The sequence below is a fragment of the Dreissena polymorpha genome, chromosome 5, assembly GCF_020536995.1.
Source record: "Dreissena polymorpha isolate Duluth1 chromosome 5, UMN_Dpol_1.0, whole genome shotgun sequence".
In the NCBI taxonomy this organism is placed as follows: domain Eukaryota; kingdom Metazoa; phylum Mollusca; class Bivalvia; order Myida; family Dreissenidae; genus Dreissena; species Dreissena polymorpha.
The window spans coordinates 67,337,649-67,354,543 of NC_068359.1; the positions used below are offsets into that span (position 1 = coordinate 67,337,649).

At 37.7% G+C, this 16,895-nt stretch overlaps 2 protein-coding genes across 4 annotated transcripts; both read right to left on the bottom strand.

Moving 5' to 3' along the window:
• Positions 1–839: 839 nt before the first annotated feature.
• On the bottom strand, positions 840–14,514 carry LOC127880956 (zinc finger and SCAN domain-containing protein 26-like). Of its 3 annotated transcripts, XM_052428471.1 has the most exons (4): positions 14,245–14,514; positions 8,273–8,373; positions 7,783–7,800; positions 840–6,798 (listed from the first exon to the last, which is right to left on the bottom strand). In XM_052428471.1, the coding sequence occupies exons 1-4, from the start codon at positions 14,381–14,383 to the stop codon at positions 5,245–5,247; spliced, it is 1,812 nt and encodes a 603-aa protein (XP_052284431.1). In that variant the 5' UTR covers positions 14,384–14,514; the 3' UTR covers positions 840–5,244. The 3 variants fall into 3 exon arrangements, with proteins under 3 accessions (XP_052284431.1, XP_052284432.1, XP_052284433.1); XM_052428472.1 differs by lacking the exon at positions 7,783–7,800 and having other exon boundaries at positions 14,245–14,404; XM_052428473.1 differs by lacking the exons at positions 7,783–7,800; positions 8,273–8,373; positions 14,245–14,514 and adding an exon at positions 7,885–7,970.
• Positions 14,515–14,761: 247 nt separating this feature from the next.
• Positions 14,762–15,847, bottom strand: LOC127831301 (uncharacterized). The gene has a single exon (XM_052356272.1). It carries the CDS (start codon positions 15,845–15,847, stop codon positions 14,762–14,764), a length of 1,086 nt encoding a protein of 361 aa, XP_052212232.1.
• Positions 15,848–16,895: the final 1,048 nt, after the last annotated feature.

Genomic DNA, 16,895 nt, shown 5'->3' on the forward strand with positions numbered 1-16,895 from the left:
TAGCAATTTTAAGTGCTGAATGGTTGGTGAAAAGATCTTCTAAAATTCCCCTTTTTGCCCAAAACGACGCAAAATTTCCCCCTTTAAGGACCCCGGCCACAATCCCCCAAAGTGTAGCAAGGGCCATTCCTTGATAAATTGTCATAATTAAGGCATGAATGTGGCTAGAATGGTAACGTTTTTGTCCAGATTTTAAATGGTAATAAAGTTTATGGACACATATGACCAAGATTCAAACTTTGATAAATGTCAAGTTTTGTCAGGATGAGTATTCATACCAAGTTTCATCAAGATTGAACGAAAAATGCATTTTCTGTTTACAAGCTTAAAAGACATTGAACTAGCTAGACATCACATAGACTGATCACACAAGACTTACACAATGTACTCCAGAACGTGCCAGACGTTGGAAAAAAACACTTAAGTTTGAACAGGCCATCACATTTACAATCCTTTCATACTATATCCGCTCTTATTGGCCTGTTCATTGATGGGTAAAATAAGTTGTTTCTACCTACAGATTATCTGGGCTTGTCCTAGTTGTGTAGGTCCATATGACCCCTATAGCTCACCTTGAAGACTTCATGCTCAGGTGAGCTTACATATATACATGTATATCAATATATCTTTCACGCCAATAATGTGCAATCTAGATACAGTAATGCACAACTTGACAAGATTTGTGAATTAAATCCTCAAATAAGCTAAATATCCCCCACAATATATTAATAGACATCAATGATATTGGCATAGTATGTTGCCTTGTTTACACAAATTCAGGTTTTACAGCAGCCCTTTTAATATAAGGTTCTTACAAAACAATAAAAGTAAGACATCACTCTTGATTAAAATGTTTAATCAAATAATTTATTCAGACTAACATCCACGATGGGAATAAACTTCTATTTACAATTCAAATAACTTAAATAACGACATACGAGACATAATAATCCACCAACAAAACAAAAAACAATTGCATGTTCGACTCGTGATTTTTTAACAGATCACAATGAGGGTATCCAATCTTCAAAATAAAGAGTTCAAACGACTCACACCTATTCTGCATAAACGTGCATATTGAGGTTTAAAGAACACTGTTATCTGCTGTAAGACTATAAGTCTAACAAAATCATTACAACATGTGAGAATAGACAAACTGAACAAGGTGCTGAGACATCTCAGAAATCTTCTATGAGGTGGGAATGCATATGTTTAACTGTGTAATAGGCAACATGAAATTTGTTTTACACATACATGTACAACGTAATACACAAAGCAATGGCAGTGAGCTATTTAACCAATAAGAGGGCCTTTTTCAGGTCCAAAGTCTCTCACCTGAGATACAAATGGACTGAACTGTACTGTGCAGCCCAAGAAATCATAAGAACTGACAAAGATTCATGTAGTGTGAGCTGTACATGTATCTTTTTATATATCTATTTTAAGATTGCTAACAAGGTTTTACTATAGTAAAGCCATATAAGGATAAATTCCCTGCCCCCTGGCGGCCATGTTTTTCAACAGACCTAAACCATTTTCAAACTCATCCAAAAATTCATGAAAACAAATGTTCTGACCAAGTTTCATGAATATTGGATAATAAATGTGACCTTTAGAGTGGAAACAAGTTTTTACTACAACCATATAAGGAAAAATGCCCCGCCTCCTGGCGACCATGTTTTTCAACTAGACTAAGAGGGAACCATTTTCAAACTAGTCCAAGATATAATTGCAAACAAGCGATGTGTTTGTGAAACACTATGTCCCCATATCGTCGCTGTCGTTCTCAAACCTCGTAGCTCCAAAATTTTCAAAATATTTTTTCGTCTTTTCCGAATATATTAAGTCTGGTGCGTGTTTTGTGCTATATCTCGTAGCTTTACGCCAATCAGAGCCCTTGAAAAAGCCACGTGACAAAATGTTGTAGAATGATTGTTGGCTTTTTTCCCGGCGAAAAGTCGTAGCAACGCCATTTCACCTGTAGGTACGTCGTTTCGTTTGGACAAATTTGACAAAAACGGTTTTATAAAAGTTTTTATTTGCAACTACGAGGTTTCCTATCAGGACGAATTGTCGTACCTCATAAAAATGACAAAACTGTGGTGACAAAATATCAGAGCTACCATGTCTGACTGTCAGTATGACTTATCAGTACGGCATACGCGTCTATGGCTTATACCGTATTTTGCAGCTTCATTTGTTTGGTATTTTTACAGAATTTCAATTTCTAAAACATCGTTATAAAAAAATGAGACGGTTTTTTCTCTCTCCTGAAAAGTTGGCATTTTGTAGCTACGAGGTTTGAGAACGACAGCGACGATATATGATGTATGACCTTGAAGGATGACCTTGACCTTTCACCGCTCAAAATGTGCAGCTTCATGAGATACACATGCATGCCAAATATCAAGTTGCTATCTTCAATACTGCAAAAGTATTCATAAAATGAGCGATTTTGGCCACATATATTTGACCTCTGACCTTGAAGGATGACCTTTCACCACTCAAAATGTGCAACTCCATGAGATACTCATGCATGCCAAATATCAAGTAGCTATCTTGAATATTGAAAAAGTTATTGCAAATGTTAAAGTTGGAACAAACAGACAGACCAACTGACAGGGCGTAAACAATATGTCCCCCACAATAGTGGTGGGGGACATAAACAATCTTCCAGTGTTCGAAATTCGCACTAGCCCGATAGCTCGGGGCTAGTTGATCTCGTTTTGGGCTACTGAATTTCCCTAGGTACTAGCCCGATTGGGCTAGTGATTTTTCCAACTTTTGAAAATGTAATATTCTTAAAAATATTATCATGATTACTTTCATCCATTGTTAGAACCATATCTAGCGTTTATTTAGCGTCATATCGCGCTTCCTCACCTTCCCGAGTATGTTGACATGGCGAGAGTTTGACTACTTTTTTGATACCATGCGTTTAAAATGCGTATCTACCCAGGTTGTTCAATATGCTGTACTTTCAGAAAACCGGGGTTCAAACAAAAAGCCTATTTTATTGCACGTGCAAAAGACGTATCTTGATATATTTTCGGGCAGTCGTTTCCGGACACGGTATTATCTGTCGATTTTAATTCATTTTCGACGTTCTTGATAAAAAAAATACATAGAATGATGAATACACATGCGGTGTTACGGATGGTGGGGTTGATAATTTTTCACATAGTACTCACCAGAATTGGACCTAGAAAGACTATAAAAAAGAACAATTAGCAAGGGGGAGGGTACCCTCTATTCGCTTTATCATACAGCATCAGACTCTTGGCTTATTTTTTCGGAATTTAATTTGGGACAATTGACACCAAAACTAATTCACAGACTGGATATAAACCTTTGCATCTTGACTGCATGTTAGGTATTGATTGATGAGTTCCTCCATACATAAATATTATAAACCTATTGTGTAATTTAAATATTATAATAACATTTCCAGTTAATTGGGATGAACTGTTATTTGTAATCCTTATCAATTACACCATGCCTGCAATAAAAACTATCCAGAACTGTCAAAAATATAAACTTCCTTTAAAAACTTGTGATAAACAGTTCGGGCTAGTAAACTTTGGTTCCGGCTAGTGAACAATTCCATCTGGTAGCCCGAACGGACTAGTGGTTTCATAAGTGAAATTCGCACACTGATCTTTTGACCAAGTTTCATGAAGATTGGGCAATAAATGTGGCCTCTAGAGCGTCCACAAGGGTTTATTATAGCCATATAAGGCAAAATGCCCCGACCCTGGTGGCAATGTTTTTCAACCAACCTAAACCATTTTCGAACTCATACAAGATAACATTGGCACAAATCTTCTGACCAAATTTCATTAAGATTGGACAATAACTGTGGCTTCTAGAGTTTTAACAAGGCAAATGTTGATGCAGCACGACAGACAAAAGGGGATCACAAAAGCTCAGCATGAGCACATAGTGCTTAAGTGAGCTAAAAACAAAATATAAGTTCAATGAAAGATCATCATCAAACTGGAATATTATATTACAATCATTAAATATCTACTTAAATGTTGTACATAAGTGTTAGATCTGTTTCAAGAATATCCACATCAACAGAAGCAACAGTAAACAAGAGTTACACGACATATATCATAGACCCTGATTTCAGCTTACTGTTGAAGAGAATATAATGTGCGTGTTTGAAGTAACATATCTATTGATCCTTTCAAATTCGTATGTGTTTCTGACAGACCAAAAAAGCTTTAATTGCTAAGTTCAAGGAATTTTTAAACATTATATTATCATCATATTACTTAAAATCGAAATATTGAAATTGATTGCCCTTTCAATGCCAAAAGCACTCTTTATAACCACATATAGTTAGGATCAATTGAAAATAAAATGAACATTGCACTGCTATTCAGGTAATTTCTTATAAATCAAAGGCTATAATTTTGCATTTCCTGGGTCCATTTATCTGATAACTGAACTTGCCTACTGAGGATAAATGACCGCTAATTTTCATAAAGTCTGGTGTAGTATTGATTAAAACTTCTTAAATAAAGATCATAACCAGCTTAAAATACCCATTATTGAAAATCAAGAACCGCATTTCTACCTTTTCGTTGACAATATGAATATAAATTGCACTTTGCTTTGATTTAATTTTACGACTTACAACACGAACACTGGTAAAAATCTGATGAAAAAAGGAGAGCAGAAATGTGCACTAAACGAGTTTTTGATTGTTCAAAGGCAATGCTTCACAGTTCCATGAATGGTTTTGGCTTATAATTGAAAGTGACTTAGATATATGCAGTGTTTTTTGTTCTTTCAAATTAGGGGACGGTATATGGACCAATGGAAAATATATATCACAAATTGGACCTGTAAATTTCCAATTGAAGGTTTCCAAAAAAATAATAAGATCTTAAAATTTAGTTCATCTCCCGTCCAGCTTTATAAGTTGAATCTAAGAAAATATTATATTGAAAACACCATTTATTCTCAATTTTCAAGTATTTGTTAGCAAAACAAAAACAATACTAACAAGTGATATCCCAAATTTAGGTAAAACGCAGCAATGTTTCCCAATCCAAAGTTACCCAGCCCCATTCCCAAAAAGGTGAAAAACAACACTGATATGTCAGGCCAATATTTTTTATGAAGTGTTATGAGAGTGGGAAGAAAGTTAAGTTACCTACTTTCTGATAGACATTAGCAACACACTATACCATACCATCTTTGATGAGGGGCATTACACAACAAAGCCTATGTCTACTTATCATGAACTAAGGAATGTTTAATGAGTCTATCATGCCGAGTGAACTTTTTCGGACAGATGGGACACTCAAATGGCTTTTCTCCTGTGTGATCGTAACTGTGTCTCTTCAAGTGTTCAGCTCTCATGTAACTCTTTCCACACTCCATGCATTCGTACGGCCGATCATTCGTGTGACGACGGTAATGGCGAATGAGATGCTCACGTCGTCTGTAACTTGAACCACAGATGTCACAACCAAACGCACGTTCTTCCGTGTGAATCTTCGTGTGAGCCCTCACCTTGTCTCTTGTTTTAAACTGCTTTTCGCAGTATTCACATTGATAAATAATGTTTGTGCTCTCTACAGCGTCTTTGCGTTTTCGCCCTCGTTTTGATTTCGTTACAGAAATAGGCTCGTATTCTTCCTTATTGTCATCGTCATCATCATCCTCAGCGTCATCCAGATAGACCCTACTGGCCAATTGGCGATGCTTAGCTTTAGTTAATGTCAACCTGATTCTTGGCTTCTTGCGCTTTTTGCCATCTTTTCTTTGCTTTAAACCTTTACCTTTCAAAGTGTAACCTACATCCTTTGAAGCTTTCTTTATCTGCTCTATGTCTTCCTCAATACCGTCTGTCCGATATTTTGGTTTCCGTCCGCGTCTCCCTGAGGGACTCACCTCCACTTCACAGGTGCCTATTTCTATTTCAGATGCAATGTCTTGATTCTTGATGGTTTCAGACGCTGCTAGAATGGCTTCAACAGATCTTTTAGCGCTGGGTGACTTTTTGTCCAACTCATAATCAGTCTCTACACTCCTGAACGTTATTTCCCCAGTGTTGGGATGATACACACTCACCTGGTCTCCATATCCGTGCTTCATCCTGTACAAGTCATCCACAGGGTACAACCGAAGATCATCATATTCCATGCCAATTGTTCTCGAAGATGGCTTTAGAGTAAACCTAGAACTGCCGGGAGATTTTGTTGGCGTGCTTATCAGTCTGTCTCGATCAACAGACCCGTACAATGAATCACTTACTGGAATTTTGCTTTGTAAGTACATGGCAGTCAAAGGCTTGCTCCTCACAATTTCTTCGTCCTCCAAACTAGTGGAAGTCGTTAAGACTTCTTGTTCCACAGCTTCTTCAATAACCAGTCCGCCATCACTTGCACCCTCAGTGTGTATTCCATTCTCCACTGGGACATAGTTGTTCTTAGATACACCAAGCTCCAGGGGCCTGGCTCTCGATAAAATTGGAACAGAAGATGATATATAATCGTGATGTGAAATGCTCTGACTCAATCGATCCAACCGATCCGGTACCAGATCTTCTGAGAGCTCCTCCGTTTTAATTTCATGATAGCTGTACATCCCGGCAGCAATCTTATCATTAACGTCGGTGTCCGAATCATCGTCCGTGCTCTGGATGCCCGAGTTTCGAGTGATGATCACGTGGTTGTGGGACAGAGAGGAGGCATCTATGATGACCTGTTCCATGGCAATAGGGGTGCTGTACGCGGTATGAGATGGGTCTATGGAGATGATACTGCTTCCGTCACTTGTCTGAAATGTTAAAAAAACAACACTTGCTTAGTTAAATCCCTTTTTGACCATATTTTATAAAAATGTGGTGTGTATCAGAGACATTGATGTTTGTGTGAAGAACCAGTATAGGGTTGCTATCGGAAGAATCCTGGTAATGCTCATAACAGGGAATGAAAACCAGAATCCAGTACAGGCCTTAAAAGTATCTATAAATTGTGTAGATGTTTAATAGATCTCGACACTTTCAAAATATACCTTATTTTTTTAGTAATTAATGATCATTAACAGATAAAGCTAAAAAAGGCCTTACACTTTGCAACACAATACAAAAATCTAGGAACGCTGCAAAAAACACGCATGAAATCTACAAACACAACAATAAATTTCAAAAAACAACAGAGAACAAGGGACAAAATTGTCACAAAACCAGGTTTTCATTGTGAAAAAAAAATCTGTATAGGGAGAAAACTCAAACTGAACTTTTGAAATGAACAAACAAAATTAACCCCCTTTGTAAGTTTGTTTAAAAAAAAAAAAATCTATTTTTAGTCGTGGCAACCTTGACATTGGAGATATTGACGTGATTCTTTCGTGCGACACACCGTACCATGATGGTGAACAAATGTGCCAAATGATTTTAAAATCTCACAATGAATGACATAGTTATGGCCAGGACAAGCTCATTTATGGCCATTTTTGACCTTTGAACTCAGTGTGACCTTGACCTTGGAGATATCGACGTAATTATTTCGCGCGACACACCGTCCAATGATGGTGAACAAATGTGCCAAATGATTTTAAAATCTGACAATGAACGACATAGTCATGGCCTGGACAAGCTTGTTCCCCCAGCCCGCCAGCCAGCCCGCCAGCCAGCCAGCCAGCCCGCCCGCATTCGCCAATCTAATAACCAGTTTTTTCCTTCGGAAAACCTGGTTAAAAATAAGCAATAAAACAAAAAAGAAAAAAACTATAAGAGAAATATCATTTTACAGTTCTTACATTTTTGATGTTGAATAACTGCAATCAACAAAAATTTTAACTATTTTATAACACACACAATTGCAAACATTAAACGTACAAGATGTGTCCAGTGATATTAACCTGAACAACAGTCTGGATTCCCATGACTGTGTAGACTGTTTGCAAAGGCCTTTAAAAATTCGGTTCCCGCACTGAAAGGGTTAAGATTTATGAAGACAGGCTTACTACATTTTAAAATAATAACAGTAAAATTTGGGCTTGTTTGCAAAAGTTCTTTTTATTTTGATGACTGTCATGGTTTCCTCCCTTATCACAATCTGGACAGTGCATGGAAAAAACATGCCCATAACTGTGTCGATTCTAAATGTCAATATATAATTCATTCATTGTCTATATCAGGTGAATTTTTAAAAAATTGTCCTGTAATCATAGGACTTTAAATTATGATATTTACTTTTTTTAGCATAATAAATTTACCCATTATAAACTAAACTAAAATAAACATCACCTGAATTGTGTTTCCATAAATGTGACCTGTGACTAGCCGTAACTGCTGCATGTTCACTTCACCCAAGACCGACACCCCTTCCACCCCGTCTACCTCCATACCTAGAACACAAACAACACTCACTCAAATAAACCATGATTGATTAGTTAAACAACAACAGATGACAGTTATAAACAACAAATGTGATTAAAGTATCAAACCCATTAACCCTTTGCATGCTGGGAAATTTGTCGTCTGCTATTATGTCGTCTGCTGAATTTCTAAAATTAGCATTTTCTTCAATTTTTTTTCAAAGAATACTATCAGAATTGCAAACAGTTTGGATCCTGATGAGACGCCACGTTCTGTGGCGTCTCATCTGGATCCAAACTGTTTGCAAAGGCCTTTAAAATTCGGTTCCCGCACTGAAAGGGTTAAAACAAATGGAATTTCAATTCATGTGTAACAACAAATATCTTTAAAAAGTTATTCTTTTTTAATTGCAAACATGAGAGTTCAAAATAGACAATTTTATATAATTGCAAATAGTTAAATTTATAACAAAAACTGGATCAACGCGCATTACGTGTTTATCTTTAATGTTTACCATCCCTGTCTTTATCTACTACATAAAGAAAATATTTGTCATGCACTTGTGCCATTGGAAATGAAAGTCAATCAAGTGTGGTTAAGATAATAAAATGATTTATCTTAAAAGCCCATAAACACTCAAAATCAATTAAACAAATATTTTGTACAATATTTTGAAAAATAAAGTTTACATATACATGTTAAACATCAGTGTTCCTTATAGCAATAGCTAAAATTTCAACGCTGAATGTACATGTAGTCTGGTAACATAGATTTAACGCAATACAAAATACTGGTTTTTATTTTTGTTCATGTGTGACAATACAGTGCTCCAGCTAGGCCTAAATCGATTTTTTTCTTTTACATATGATAATTCATAAATCTCTTATTACATTGTAATTAGTTTAATCCTCATTGTAGACATTATATTTGAATGGTTTAATAATAATGGGAATAATACAATTATTTATAACATATAAATTAACATGCAATAGGAAGCATTCCAGAAACACCAGCGCGCTCGAACTTGCACTTTTCACAAAATACTGCGCGTCGAAAGTGCCCTTTTGACAAAATACTGCGCGTTGAAAGTGCCCTTTTGACAAAAAAAGCCCCCCTGCCCTTTTCAAATCCTAGCTGGAGCACTGACAATATATAACACGTGCATTTCCGACGATACTATCCAAACATTTACGAGAGAACGCAAGATTAACTTCGGGCAGCGTCGGAAGCACCACACTGTTTTCATTAATACATTTGTAGGTTGATTTTGAGTATTTATGTGACTTAAAGACAATGCCATTTTGGAAGTTTTTTCTCACAATCCACAGTGGTTTTTGGCGCCAGATTTTTATTCAATTCTTTCTCTAAGTTGGTTTTATTTATATCTTGAATACTGTGTTATCATCATATGGAGTTTATCCACAGTCCATTCTGTCTTCCCCTGGCAACTCGCTGACCCTAAAATTCTGTGCGATGGAATTAAATAAGTAATTGTAACTGGGTCAAAATTTGTGTTTATGTGTGGTAGAAAAAAACAGACATTAGTCGGGACTTTTCTTTACTGAAAAAAAAGTTAAATTTTATACTTATTCAAATGGATGCAGTGATGCGGCTAATTTCTTGAGAATTTCTCTCAGAAAGTCAGATTAGTTGCAATAATTCAACTCTCAGCCCAAAGGGTTTCTGAGAGTTGCAATGCACTGTCTATTGTCCAAAGGTGCAAAATTGTATCACCACTGCAAAGGCTAAAGAACACTGCTAGTGCTACCGCAAAAACTTATCAACGTTTACCTGTTTTAAGCACAAACTCATGCAAATGGAACCATTAAAGCAAGAAATAATTGCCTTTTTATTTACTATGCAGTTTTTTTTCTGCTATGTAAAAAAAGCTGTACAACGGACCCGATCCCAAAGCAAACGCACCCGATCCCGAACCGAAATTATAAAAAAAATCCCAAGTTCAATTTATTTTAAGAAGTGCCTTATCACTTTTGATTTTTAGACTCTTTATCTCAATGTTATTTTGTAAAAACAGCCTACAAAATATATTGTTAGTTATATGATTTTTACTGGGCTATAGATAACTTTTGGGGTATATTGAGTAATTCACCCCCTGTTTTTGACAACGATAGGGTTTTTGTAAATTCAATAGTTTTAGCAAAAATTGTCACCCCCTACTTTTGAGCTTAATTGGGTTTTTCACCCACACTTTTCATACTCAATTGGGTAATTTAGTCCAGGGAATGACATATTTAACATAATAAAAATCTACTAAGGTCACTATATTATTTATACAAATGGAATTCAAAAAGATACCTGTACATTACAACAAACAATAACTGAATTTCTGATCAAAACTCATTCATTTTTGCGTTGAATAAGACCGAGTTCGTGAAAATCGCTGCACAATTGATGAAGTTATGGCTGTTCAAAGCGATGCACCCCGTTTTCGGGTCATTTTGAGTTGAATACCTTGCAAATGAAATTAGAAATCGGACAGGTCTACGAATAATTGCAATACTACCCCAAAGATTCATAACCGCTGGAAAGAATGCCTTCTTTTCTTCATAGGACGGCATATAAACAAGCAAATTCGTTGAATTGATATCCCCCGCCAATATGCTTCTGGACACAAAAGCGTTACATTTGACACTCAAAAAAGCATTTTTTCAAGATACAAAGGGCCATAACTCCTTTATTATCCAATGGTGTACAATGCCATTTGGCATGCATCATCCTCTTATCCATATATATACTCATACCAAGTTTCAATGAAATCCGCCAAAGCACTTCCAAGATATGGCTCCGGACACAAAAAAGCATTTTTCCAAGATACATAAGGCCATAACGCTGTTATTAACAGATAAAGTACAATGCCATTAGGCATGCATCATCCTCTTATACATATATATATACTCATACCAAGTTTCATTGAAATCCGCCAAAGCACTTCAAAGATATGGCTCCAGACACAAAAAAGCATTTGTCTATAAAAGGCCACAACTCTGTAATTAACAGATGGTGTACAATGCCATTAGGCATGCATCATCCTCCTATCCATATATTATATACTCATACCAAGTTTCATTGAAATCCGCCAAGCACTTCAAAGATATGGCTCCGGACACAAAAGTGCCGGACGGACAGAAAGACAGACGGACGGACAACGCCAAAACAATATCCCTCCGCGTGATAACTATGTGGTACACTTTTGTACGGAAAATAACCAGTCTAAAAATTCGCCCGGTGGATTTCAGAATTGCGTTTCGTGATGCAAGGTTTTTTACGGGAATTACGTTATTAAATTTGTGTTTGCGTTTTTGTACGCTTTATTTTGAATTTAATTACGTTTTTGGTTATTTTAATTGCGTAATAACGCAAGTACGCTTGTTATCCATAGCCCTGTTTTTATCCAAAATGGCCAAGAAAACACCTGTTGTGTCAATTTTTGTTGATAAATTATTTTTTTTTAATCCCACAATGGTCCTTTTTGTCAATAAAAATTCCCAAAACTGCCACTTTTAAAAAATCCAATTTAAACAGACTCCTTTTCCAAAAATGGCTGGAAAAAACCCTGCTTTGTTATTCTTTCGTACGCTTTATCAACCTTATTGGGAACTGTTGTTCTGATGCTGACAAAAAGGTTGCAGTACAGCAATCTTTTGCATACAGGGCTTGCACTAAGAAATAAATTTTGGAAGTCCTGACTTCCTGCCCTTTACTTATGGAAGTCCCACTCAAAAATGTTGGAAGTCCAAACAACTTTAATGTTGATGTTTAGGGAATGTCAACTCCGTAAATGATCACAAACTCTTCCCATCCATTTTGGGTCATTGTACATCTGTGAAAGTAACTAGATATATCTTACAACAAGGCGGAGACTACCCTAGGCTTTAAAAATAGGGAGAAGTTTGGAAAATCAGGGTATAAGTTTGTGCAAACAATATCGACTTAAAAAACAAAACATGTTAATTTCAAAACTTATATTATTTCTATCATTTTACTATGTTCATTTGTAAAAACAATAAATTCTCATTAAAACATTTTCATCACATATTTATTGTCATTTTATTATCCTCATCCCTATGACTGCATTTGCAACAAAACACAATCTTAATGAATGGTCATGATGGAGCATCTAGTATATCAATTCCTGTTTATCCGAATACTATATATGTCCGAAATATGTACACTTAATAAATGCCTTTATAATACCAGTTTAACTTTAATAATCCAAACTTTCCTTGTTGTTATTTGGTTTAACAAACCTTATCAAATATTTGTTAAATTCATTTAATGTTTTCTCCATTATTGAACCAACATTACTTGTAATTTGAATAGCCAGCTTTGAACTGAACGCGGGTTGAATGTTACAATAGGTCAGCCATTTGCAATGTCGAAGGTCATGACGTAGCAATTTAATTCTACTCTGATAATTTATAGCTAATCCAGGAAATGTGTTTTCTGAATGTTTCTGACTAGTTAAATGACTTGTTAGTATAGAAAATGAACTTTGATTCCAGATTATATAAGATGGTTATTACTCGTAATTATCGGTGGATTAACAAGCTGAGAAAACTCGCGGGGCCTAATACGGTAGTGAATCTACGTAATTAATTAAACTTTGATCAATTTTGTTTTTCTTTAATTATTTTTGCCGTCTTTCTTTTACCGTGCCGTCTGCCCCAAACCAGCAATTATCTCCTAATCATTAGACAGCATATGTCACGCGCAGAGGCACGAGTGTGTTGTAAAAGCAACCAATTTTAAGCGACTGCTTTGTCACGGTCAATTTGCGATCCGCGCGGGGGGTAAATTGTGTAACCATTAGATAAACAACACACAATTAACTTGCTAATCACCTGCGGGCGGTTGCAAATATAAGGAGGCGGAGTTTAGACTGATCGAGACGTGTGCAAAACACATCGAGTCGGCAGAAAGCAGTGTTGATTGAAGTGTTATTTTAATCGACAGCTTATGTCACGGGTTGCTATTTTCGGCGTATGAACAATTTTAAGGAAGTAAAGTGGACGTCATGTTTTTTTTTATCGGCGTATGGAAACAATTATCGGGCGTAATATACGGCCGTACGCCGCTTAGTGCAAGCCCTGTGCACATTGTGATATTTGATTAGCCCTCAGTTGACAACGATGTCAAACAGTCGTTATTTGTATACACTGTTTGAAATTTCAAAATGAAAATGCCAGAAAGAAAAGTGTACTAAAATATGGTCGTGTTTTTTAGGGTTCATGCAAAGGATAACGTCCGTAGGCTGTCATCCAGGTGAATTTTAAACGTCTGTTTAGTGATGCTCACATAATCTGTGAGCAAAACTGCGATTGTGTTCATGAACAGTTGCATATGTACTCCCAGAGCTGCTATAGCAAAAATTATCAAAGGCTCTGGGAGTACGTTTATATGGACTTACAGTCAGATCAGTCAATTACATATTAAGATTCATTCATAATTCAGTGATTTCTCCTAAACATTTTGAAAGCTGTAAATTAAGGTCATTTATGGTGAAAGCTTGGTTACCCTGCAAAATGTTTTATTCTATAATTTTGGGGGAAGTTGGACCAACCTAGTGACAATGGGTATTCGTGACGATCAAGTGGAGAATTCCAAATATGCGAAAAAACGTGAAATCATCCTTTGACGGTCTAATTATAAAACATAGCATAATTTTGACAAATATCTATCCATATGCAAGATATAAACAAGCTTGCTATTCCAAAAACAATGCATTTACATCAAACTTTGTTTTCCACACTCCACCCACTGACAAATTCAAGATGGCGGGTGGGGTGAGGTGGCGAAAATGGATAAAACGTGGATGAAAAAACGATTTCAACTAAATTTACTTAATGATAACATTGTTCCCGTGTCAAAAGTAAAATTACCTTTAGTAAAAGAAACTGTCAGTCGATAATATATTCTTATAACTGGACAGTTAGTGAAATAAATATTTAACTTCGCATCCGTCGCTTCGATAGGGTTGTAGTTACAGAAACGAAGATTCTGATTGAACAAAATGGACATCCACAAAAACCAAGCCTTAGTGTTTTAATGTAGGCTAATTCCTACTCATTAATTCGCGCCTGGAAGAACCACGTGCATTTAAAATGAACCACGGGCATTTAAATGGGACATTTTAAAAATGAAAAACTAGTTTCAACATTGTCTCGATTTGTTCAGAGAAACAATATTAGTTGTCAGATACAGCCGTGATGCTGCTACTATCTCCTTCATCAGGTGGGTCCATATTCATCGGACGTTTCGGCACTGTCCCACTACGTCCTCCTTTGGTATGCCGACCGGAAGTGATCAATTTCCGACCAGGAGATAGTAAGCCTTCGCTACACTTCCTCATCTGCCAGGTCTCGGTGGCCAGTCTCTAGTCGACAGCCCTGTGTCCCCCTATCGCTTCTCCTCTCTCTTCCGCCATAGCCACAAGGAAGCAGACTCCGTTTCACGTGCAACAACCGATATGGCCCGTTTCTGGACCTGTCCTGTAACTCTCAGTCTGCTGAAAGTGCGCCACAGTGCTTGCGCTGGGAAACATCTGCAGCCCACCTTCACTGGAAAACACCATGCCTTCCAGCCTTTCTCTGTGCAGGTATCTGTGAGGGCCTGGTACTTTTCGCGCTTCCGTTCGAAGCTCTCTTCAATCCGCTCCTCCCATGGTACTGTGAGCTCCACCATCACAACCTGTTTTGATGCAGCTGACCACAGTACTATGTCGGGTCTCTGGTTTGTCACGGTGATCTCCTGTGGAAACTTGAGCTGTTTCTTCAAGTCCGCTTCCATTCTCCAATCTGTTGCCGTTCCAAGAATCCCACATGCGCGTTTGGCCTTTGCCCCTTCTTCTCCGGCTCTGACAAAGGAAATGAATGAGGGACCTTTGTTGGTCGTCTTCTGCGCTTTTCGTGCTTGATCTAGATGATCGGCGATTGAAGCAAGAACCCTGTCGTGACGCCATCTGTATCGACCATCAGACAGGGCTGTCCTGCATGAGCTCAGGACATGTTCCAGATTCGCTGGTCTTCCACAGAGCTTGCAATCTGGCTTTTCGGCAAGACCCCAAGTCACTAGGTTTGTTGGACTTGGCAGCACGTCGTAGACAGACTTGAGCAAGAAACTTAGTGTGTCGCTTTCCATGGTCCAGATCGCATTCCATGTAAGCTTTCTCTGGGGTACTCCCTCCCAGTTCAGCCATTTTCCCTGTTTCCGTAGGGTAAAAGCTCTGGTGAGCCTGGATTCTTCCTCCATTCGGCGAATCTCTTCCTGCACTTGGGTGCGTCGGTCTTTTGCACTGGCTTTGCTCCACTGCGAACGGGTGACGCATCCGAAGCCTAGTCGCCCGTGTGCGACATTACCGACAATGTCGCTGTGCCGAAGACGAGCCTCAGCCTCATCAACTGCCCTGTCAGCCCTCCACTTTCTCCCGGTGTTGACCTGCACTCCTGCTTCTCTAACCTTCTCGTCACTACTGTCTCGTAGCATAATGACTTTCCGAGCCTTTGTGACCTTGTATTCCTTTCGTCAGTGATCTGAGAGGTATCTGCAGCTTGCTGCCTGTGCAGTACAAACCGAGGCTGGTGAAACTCTTTGGCACCCCCATCCACCTTCTGAGGAATGAATTTATGTCCTCTCCATTGCTTACACTGTTGATGACGGTACACTGTACACCAGCAGCGGCCACAATAGGCGTGGTAGGATGCCATGTTGGTAAATCCAGGCCTTGAATTTTCCTGGTAGACCACACTTGTCCACATCTTTCAACCAGTTCTCCATTTGCACTACCGTGTCTTTGATACTCTGTTGATCATTGAGTGAGTCTCGAAACCACTTCCCGATATGTTATATATCGTTGTTTAAGACACCAATAGACCAATCAAGCATAATGCAAAACAATAATATGTTTATATAGACAGTTAACAGTTAAGCGTTTGAAGCATGCATGGTTGGACGGAAATAAATTTTCACAGGCCTTACTGAGTTTCAAGAAAGCTTAAGAATTTATTACGCGACATTGAAATCAAATAATATTGATCAAATAATATTGATCAAACTGCTCGATCAAACTTTTATCGTTAAAAATATCAGTGTAAATCGACAAGTACGTAATCAATTAACTGAGCTTATTACGTCATGCTGAACTCGGATGCCCCAGAACCAGAACGTTCATGGCATGTTATTGGTAATATTTTACCTCTACTGCAGTAGTCTTAAGTCTGTCGTAAGATTAGCTGCTCACTCACTTTCTGAACAAAGTGAATGAAATAAGCCGTTAAACTTTGCCAGCACTTAGTGCACGCGTACTTACTCATTTCAGTAAATGACAGCCGCCATATTGAAACTTTAAACAGAGCTTAGGTCGGAATGGACGTATAAATTATCAATTTCATGACAAATCCCTGCACATTTTAAGTGGCAGGGTGGTTATCGACTTCACATTCCCCGGATTGTCAGCCATGCGCTCGCAGGCAGAAAGTTGAATCACAACAAAGCTAACACACGCGCTCGATATCTCCCTCAAAGTTCGTACTTT

What these genes read in the sequence shown, in the direction of transcription:
- LOC127831301 (XM_052356272.1), bottom strand. Translation starts at nt 15,847, where the DNA reads ATGCTACGAGACAGTAGTGACGAGAAGGTTAGAGAAGCAGGAGTGCAG.
- LOC127880956 (XM_052428471.1), bottom strand. Translation starts at nt 14,383, where the DNA reads ATGTCCATTTTGTTCAATCAGAATCTTCGTTTCTGTAACTACAACCCT. An exon ending in GACAGTTTCTTTTACTAAAG is followed by an intron (nt 8,374 to 14,244) that starts GTAATTTTACTT and finishes TTTGTGTTCTAG; the next exon opens with GTATGGAGGTAGACGGGGTG.